The 9,067-nt window shown below is 36.4% G+C and overlaps 2 protein-coding genes across 2 annotated transcripts in view; both read right to left on the reverse strand.

Annotated features, from left to right (window-relative positions):
- Positions 1-4,187: 4,187 nt before the first annotated feature.
- Positions 4,188-5,065, reverse strand: LOC108764864 (uncharacterized). Its single transcript, XM_018513269.1, has 2 exons — positions 4,923-5,065; positions 4,188-4,684 (listed from the first exon to the last, which is right to left on the reverse strand). The coding sequence occupies exon 2, from the start codon at positions 4,641-4,643 to the stop codon at positions 4,188-4,190; it is 456 nt and encodes a 151-aa protein (XP_018368771.1). The 5' UTR covers positions 4,644-4,684; positions 4,923-5,065.
- Positions 5,022-9,067, reverse strand: part of LOC108764872 (uncharacterized) — a 6,464-nt gene continuing 2,418 nt past the window's right edge. The window contains exon 3 of the mRNA XM_018513278.1: positions 5,022-5,095. Within this exon, the coding sequence (XP_018368780.1) occupies positions 5,079-5,095 (17 nt within the window). The 3' untranslated portion in view covers positions 5,022-5,078. The remainder of the gene's footprint in view (positions 5,096-9,067) is intronic.

Below are 9,067 nucleotides of genomic sequence, written 5' to 3' on the forward strand. Positions count from 1 at the left end.
TCTAAGTAGTGTATCAAATGTGGTCGACAATAATTACTACGTTTACACGGCACGCTTTACGCCGAAGTTATAACATCGATGTTATGTAACTGTCCAATCACAGTCATTCCATTCTTCAGAGGAATAACTATGATTGGCCAGTTTCATAACATCGATGTTATAACTTCGGCGTAAATCGAGCCGTGTAAACGTAGTCAATAAGAGAGAGGGACCGTGGGAGACGGCCAGGGTTGGGCAATTTAGAGCTGCGAATAGTTTCTTACGTATAATACGTATGTATAATACGTATGTATAATACGTATGTATAATACGTATAATACATATAAAACATATAAAACGTACGTATAATACGTATAACATACGGTATTATACGGTATAAAAACCATGTATAATACGTTATGTTTAATACATACCCAACCCTGGAGACGGCCAATCTCCCTCTCATTCTCTCTTCCATTACACCATTGAATGGAAAGAGATAAAAATGGCCGTCTGCCACGGTCCCTTCTCTCATCCCTATCGACCATTTTGACACACGGATCACGCAGTCCATTTTCTATAGGCCGCAGCACAGACTTTTGCATAACGTATAAGGCATAGTGCATAAGCGAATCAACCAATCAGAGTCCCTTATTTTTATCCCCATTTCTCGTTCTGTAGATCTTGCATAGCGCATAAAGCATAAAGCTGGAAACACAACAGACACAGGCAATAGGCACAGGCAACAAGGAATAACGAGCCGTCCAATCAGAGCTCTGGGATTGTCACGTCCGCAACAGCCTCAAAATTTCTTTTTCGAACAGACTTACTAATAGTCCGAGTGGCACACACGGGCATTGCTAAAGAACGTACCTGACGCTTCTCCCCATACCCACCAACGGCACGGTCAATGAAAGGGGGCCTTAGGGACGCCCATGGAGAAAATCTAGAGAGATTGCAGAGTGTACCCGCGCGCGATATACAGGGTGTTTGAAAATTATCGGCTAATCGATCACGAGCAGGTAGAACGGACCGAATTGAATCGAAAAATCTTATACCATTTTGTAGGTTGCGCAATAGTTAACGAGATATTAACGTTTAAAGATAGCTGAATAAGCGCGTCCGGCCGGCCTACTGCTGCCGAATATACAACCTACCGTCCTCATCGATCGCACGGTCCTCATCGAGCCGCTGGGAGTGGGAACTACCACTAAACGTCTTCAAACGACTCGAATGGCACGCCTAGCAGGCCATCCCCACTCTCAGCGGCCCGCGCGCCGTGCGATCGGTGGTGACGGTAGGTTGTATATTCGGCAGCAGTAGGCCGGCCGGACGCGCTTATTCAGCTATCTTTAAACGTTAATATCTCGTTAACTATTGCGCAACCTACAAAATGGTATAAGATTTTTCGATTCAATTCGGTCCGTTCTACCTGCTCGTAATCGATTAACCGATAATTTTCAAACACCCTGTAGAACGAACACGCGCCAAGTCCGTCTCCTCCATTTCGCCCGACCAATCACCGTGCCTATCTCTAAACGTCTCGCGCGAAACACAATCCTCAATTCTAATTCTAACTTTAAATTTAAGATAAAGCTATTCAAGTGCTGAATTAATTGTAGCCATTAAATATTGTAACCACTAATATTAAATATATATATATTTAAGCAATCTGATTGAGTGCGTGGTTCCTGACAATCTCACCTTCTCGCCTACATTTTAATATCATCGATATCAACGGAGGGTCGAAACCATCGGCTCATCAACGCATTGGACCAGGAAGAGAAGCTTTCTCCTTCAACCACTCCCCTTCTTGGAATCGCATAGGGAGCACCAACGGACACTTGGCGGGAGATCACCAGGTACGTAATTCCCTTTATTTTCCGCCAATCAAACTCGTCAACGGTGAGCTGCGTATAGCACGTGTCCCGTGCACCCGCGAGCGCGCGCCTTGATAGACGCTCAAATACTTGCAATCCATCCGTACTCCACGTGGTGGAATAGCGCATATTGTGTCTCCACATTATTTTTCCAACATAAGGAAAACTGCACTATCAAATGCCCCGAATGCTACACTTCCGCGCCGGCGCATGAAAAAGAGAACTATCAGGGAGTTTTACGGCACTATATTCATTTAGGGCTCGCCAAAAGATTCGAGTCTTGCAGCGTATGCTCGGTATTGACCGTTACCTTGCACGTCCTCGCGAGGTGCCCTGATTGTCCTGAGATATTAATCAGATTTATCGCTTATTTAGAAGGGACGGGAGAAAGGCCGTGGATCGAAACGGAACCAATCATAATCGCGATATCTAGAGCTCGGCTGTAGCCAATCAGTTGGCTGGAGAAATTCCATCGCGGAAATTTTATCGCTCAAATCGCGAATTAAACATCCCACCATAGCCTCAGGATAGCGCCGATACCGGAAGCCGGCCGGAGCCCCCTCGAGACGTAACAGAATATAATATCGAACTTATACCCCAAAGCTCTGATTGGACGGCTCGTTATTCCCTGTTGCCTGTGCCTATTGCCTGTGTCTATTGTGTTTCCAGCTTAAGACACAAGACGTCGAAAAATCCGTAAAGACGAACTTTTTATGCTATGCACACATCTTAAGTAGCAGGAATACGAAGAATGCTTTCATTCTAGCCTATTCTAACCTCGAAACGTGATAGATAAGTACGTTTAGACAGATATTCCCAGATAGGAATATGACGTATTTGTCATTATTTACAAAATTATATAATATAATATTGTATAATTATATAATATTATCTTATTTCCAATTGAGACATTCCAAATGGTACAAGCTTATGTACAAGCTTGTGCGTTGCTACACGTTACGCTATGCGTTACAGGCCTTCTACAATAAGCCATAGGTCATTACTCACATGACATTAGTGTTAAGTCAGAATCATAAGTCATAAATCTTAAGGAATTTGCATCCACAATAAGTCGTATTAGATCGTTGCATCATAACAATTCAACCAATCAAAAAGATGGCAGTTCTCAGGATAGACGACAAGACTATATGCAAAGACTATGTGAAAACATTTGCACATTCTATATTCATACTGCTTTTATTAGTGTTAGAAGATATGAATTTACTTCTACCGGAAAAGATGATATTTAAAAAACAGAAAGTTAACGCAGAATTATACACAAAACAATTTTCCTACATATTTTTATGAAGACAATATTTTATATTTTTTACTTTAGTCCTTTATTGAGCAAAGATGATTAATAAGAAATGATAACTCGATTCGAAGTTTGTATCATTCATTCCATTATACTAATTTATGGTGATATAGAAAACAAATATTTATTTCTTATTTTTAAAATAATTTATTCGGCTTAAATATTTATTTGAATGTATAAAGTTTTCCGTATACTTCAGCCAATACACAATCAATTACAATTCGATGTTATTAATCTCAATATTAAGATAATAGGCTTATGAGATAAGTATTTATTTCAAATCTGTATTCACAAACATACACTAACAAGTAATATTACGCACAGTATTGCAACATTTGTGAAACACATGAGAAAATAAGTAAAATAGAAAATTATTTATTCTACAGATATTGCAAAGATATATACTTTTCTCAAAGAAACACACACATACTTTATCCAAACACGTAACGTAAAAGTTGATTTCTGTCAAGGACATGTTTTACTTCCTTCTCGTATGCATAGGGGTATTTATTTTAAAAATATACTTTTTTTATTTTATTACATATTACAACATACAATTAAAATGAGAGAGGAAAAGGATATTTGTGTATGTTTCTTTGTGAGTTCCTCAAAAATTTTTCTGTTAAACTACTTTAATTCACATATTTTCGAATTATATATAACGTATTGTATATCACAGGAGATAATACATATAATAAAGCCACTCACAGCACATTTTCAACATTTAACATATAAAGTAATATGACACTTTACTCGATATCTCTCATCCATATATGATTTACATAAAAAAACAATCCTTTGCACAAATGCAAATTACATTAATAATACGTAACATAATTAGTAGTATTGACGATTATATGTGTGTGATACATAACATTTTTAAAAACAAATAAAAAAACCCTTATAAAAAGGACGGATATCATCGCATATAATAAAATTGTAATGAGCAATGACTAGAGATATTCTCTCACAAAACTGTTGTAATGAGCAATGATTAAAGAATAATATTTTTTTTAATCATTATTCCGTAATCCTTGCTCTTTATATCTGTTAATTACATCCAATACGTCAAGTATACAATTAAATCTTATATCGGATTTAACTTGTTTCAAACCAACATATGCACATTTTAACATGTCGGATATATCTTTATCAATATCATCACTTTCAAAAACATGTGTTTTTGATGCAGCTTTTTCTACAGCTTTTTGTAAAATAATATTTTCAACAGTGTTTGCCATTTTCTCCAGCGACTGAGTACTTGTACGCATATAATTATCGATATCTGCTTTTTTTTTCTTATAAAAATTATCTGGTTCTGGTACTACTACATTTTTGTTTTTCTTCTGCTTGTATTTTTCCATTGTGCCAATTTTATTAAAGAGCAACTGTTTTGATGACATTTTATTCAATATTGCATGCGCCGTAGAGGAGAAAGGGACACGATCTTCTGTGTGATATTTGCACATCTCATTCTTTCCTTGTGATGATTGTTGTAGCAAATTCTCATCTAAAAAATAAGTGGAAAGTGACCCATAAGAATCATTTAAGATGAGTGACACCCTGGTTATCCTGATTGCACATGATCAAACTATATATAAGCATATGATTGTTGCACTAGGGATCTTGAAATCATTTATTCAGATCACAGATTACAGATAGTGCAGCTAGGACGTTTTCCTTAAGAACTAATTTCTAGAAACTAGGAAGAAGTACTAATAAGAACAATTTTATAACATAATACATACCATTATCCAAAGGCGAGTCTACATCAAGCTGTACAATATCAAAATCAGTATCCTGGCTGTCCTGAGTAGATAAATTGTCTACAACTATAGATAACGGTTTATCTATGATTTGCGATTCACTCGATTCATCATTGGAAATACATGACACAGATCGCTTCATGTTTGATTTGGTTCTGATAACAAAAAACAATTGAAGGATATTTATATACATACTGTATATATATACAGGGTGAGGAAAAAATATGGAAACCCTGAAAAATCTCAAAAAATATAAGTTTTACAGAAAAATGTTTTAAATAAAAGTTGTAGGATTCAAAAAAGTCTATTCAATAGCTTCATCAGTTTGATCCTGACTGGCGTCGTTGAGGTCAAGTCAAAGTCACGTTGAATTTTTTAAATAGAACACCCTATTTTTTATTACATATTCTCATAGCACATCTCGAGAGCTTTCCAAAACACTATAATTAAGTTCATTTTCGTCAAGTACTTTTTGAGTTATAAAACTTGAAGGTTACAGTACCTCCGGCATTAACATTATCCAAGGTGTCCGACCGGCGGCTAATGTTTTGAATGTTGTTCAGGATTACATCTGGGTAACATTTGTCAAGATCAAAGCATCATTGGTGATTATTTTATTTTCTTATTTTCATTTTTACGTAAAAATGAATTTTTAGTGCAAAAATGAAAATAAGAGGAATACTCACCAATGACCTTGATCTTGATAAATGTTATCCAGTACATGATCCTGAACAACATTCAAGAGGTTTTAGTCGTCGGTTGGACAGCTTGCGTAATGCTAATGCCGGAGGTACTGTAACCTTTAAGTGATTCGTAAGGGTTAAATAGAGGTCAAATTAACCTAGGCGATATTATTACAGATAATCGAGAGTATTAGCGTTGTCTTGAAAGATAATCCACAGATTTAGTTCAGGTAAGGTTGTGACCGGATTAATGCCTCTATTTTTAAAATATCCGTGTATTCTATTATTTAATTAATTAATCAATTCAAATGCACCAAAAGTGACTTACTATTTTGGTCGCCACTCTGTTTATTCTCCAACAGAGAAGGTAATCGTCTCGGTTGTCCCAAGGTATCGGCCTTTGTTCACTCGGAAGTTCCTGATTGGATTCCTTCCTTCCGTTCTTCGCGCGGATTGGCCGTTGAGCTGAGATGATCGTGTCTTCGGTTGCCGTCTCGTTGCGTCGCGGTGATTGCTTATTTTTAATGTGAGGAGTGGTAAAACTTCGCAAATAACTTGGAAAAGGCCGTTTGTGTAACACTATTATAGAATTTATTAAACACAACACGTATAATTAATTAATTAGGCCTTCGCATTCACTCTCTCATTCACTCGCGTATTTTCTCTTTATTCGACACTCTCTCGCTCTCTCTAACTCTATTACGTTGTCGCGTCGAGTTGCACTCACGACTCTTTGTGTCGGATGTTCAAGATGGCCGCTCTATAAGATGACGCGATGTTGCATCATCCACCTAGCAACAACGTTTTTCCGTATTAAATGCTCGTTAAATTCGCGTTTACCGTACGCGTTTGTATTACGGGAGACGAGCTATTATCGTTTTGAAACGATTTACGACGCATTTTTGTCGATTTCCGTGACTTCGCGGTTATATCGGAATTATCTCCGTATTTCGCGATTTTCCGCACTAATTCGCGTTTCGCGTTAACATATATGCGTTCGGACACGATGCGGTATGACGAGGATACTGGTTTTGCACCGATTTACCATATTACGCAATTTCTTTGTGAGCCGCGTTCGTTAAGACGTTCGTCTCGTTCGGCTGCCTGTTGGTGACTGATTTGCAAGATGGCTGTCGCCACTGCCAAGATGGCCACGAAGAAACGGTGCGTTCCATTTCCCCTGGTCGGTTCGGTGTTCCCGAATTTAGTTCTTTTCTGGTAATACATTCGCACTGGCCTTACAAGGTTAATAATATGCTAAATAATTCGGAGATGACCTCCTTAACACAAAATAATTATAGACTTTCGCTTTTGTTAAACAATTACTGTGAATAAATAAACTTTTGAGTTGGACAATTTCGGCAACTAGTCCAAATGTGAAAAATAATTCTTACGACTGCAAATAATTCTGAAATAATTCAAGGTGACTCTAAATAATGTGTTTTTTATGAGATAATTAATCTTTTTGCCGAAATAATTCAAACAATAGTCCATTTACAAAATCTTGAGATGCGAGTGTGGATTCACCCTTAATAATTACTGGGTGAATAGTGTTTTACACTTCTAAATAATTCTAAATAATTGTAAATAATTCTCAATCATTCCGATTAATTCCGAAATGGCTACTTCTGCCTGAAATAATTCAAAATACTCGAAACAATAACTTCGCATGTTAAGTTTTAGGTCCTTGTGTAGGCTTTAACGTAACTTAATGTTATCTTGCTTTAACTAGAACATCGTTGTGGAAATAATTTGAATAAATAATTTTGACTGTAAATAACTTGGAAATGATATCAAATAATTAATTAAATGGGTTTTTCACCAGGTTTCATAGTTTAAATAATTTTGTGAGTCTATCTTCGTCACTCTACTGGAAATAATGCATTGTCTTTCTCTAACATGTGTGAGATGTTCTAATTAATTCTAGGTGCTTGAAATAATTATAGAATGCTTGAAATAATTCGGCTAACATGCCTTTGTAACGAAATAATTAAAATAACGTGGTTTACAAACCTTTTTCGTGTTTAATCGCTCTTTGGCGTTTGTTAATAATCTTTTCTTTTTTAGGGTCTCCAAATCCATCTCAGGTTACTTTTATGGGTAAGTATCTTTAATATCATTAATTTTGTCTCTAGTTTCACATATTCTTTTTATCTAATTTATCTTTTATGTTTTAGGTTATCACTCTGGATTGGATTGGATCGCCTTTTCGGTACCTGTGTTCTGTAGGATATTCAGGTAGGTTGAACTTTGTTAAATAATTGTATAGAATATATAAAACGTTTATTACGGTATAATTAATTATGTGTGATAAATATAATGACTTTTTAGTCTTCGAAATAATAAAACATAAAATGTATTTTTGAAATCGTGTTTCTTTTATAATATCGCAACTTGTGTGCGTCGTGACCTTTCACAAACATAAATGAGTAATAAAATGCTAAAGTAGCGTAAACAAATAAAATAATAAAATTAGTCAGTGCCGCGTTATCTAATAGTTTCGATGCGGTCTTGTTGTGGTCCTCCGGATCCATGGTTCTTTGGATGATCTCCTTGTCATCCTTCGTAGCTATTTGCAGGTTTTCTTGAGGAAACTCCTTCCTCGCTGCTGCTGTGGTGGTTTGTGATGTGGTCATCATTTGCGTATCTTTCTGGAATTAGTTGCGCCTTTTTATAATTATTCTGCGGACTCTGGAAAATTGCGGGCGATCGCAAGGTCAAGGCTATCTGATTACCTTTTTAATGTTGACCTTGTGATCACGTTTCAAGGTCATTTCATGGTCATATCAGGGTCAATTTTAAAAAATGAAATTTGTACTTTTTTAAGCCAGAATCCTTCTTTTAACGGTACCCAGGAACAACGACGGCATCACCAATGATGCTTTGATCTTGACAAATGTTACCCAGATGATAATCCTGAACAACATTCAAAACATTAGCCGCCGGTCGGCTTGGATAATGTTAATGCCGGAGGTACTGTAACCTTCAAGTCTTATAACTCAAAAAGTACTTCACGAAAATGAACTTAATTATAGTGTTTTGGAAAGCTCTCGAGATGTGCTATGAGAATATGCAATAAAAAATAGGGTGTTCCATTTAAAAAATTCAACGTGACTTTGACTTGACTTCAACGACGCCAGTCAGGATCAAACTGATGAGACTATTGAATAGACTTTTTTTAAATCCTACAACTTTTATTTGAAACATTTTTCTGTAAAACTTATATATTTTGAGATTTTTTAGGGTTTCCATATTTTTTCCTCACCCTGTATATATACATACATACACACAAACACATACATACATGCATGTATACATATGTATATATGCATGTATATGTGTGTATGTATATAGACATAAATATATATATATACATTGTGACGTGACATTTTGTCCGTCACTGTGCGGACCTGTCGACGGCGGACTCGCGCTTCCTACCGGCTC

The sequence above is a fragment of the Trachymyrmex cornetzi genome, unplaced genomic scaffold (genome assembly GCF_001594075.2).
Source record: "Trachymyrmex cornetzi isolate Tcor2-1 unplaced genomic scaffold, Tcor1.1 scaffold116, whole genome shotgun sequence".
NCBI classification, from domain to species: domain Eukaryota; kingdom Metazoa; phylum Arthropoda; class Insecta; order Hymenoptera; family Formicidae; genus Trachymyrmex; species Trachymyrmex cornetzi.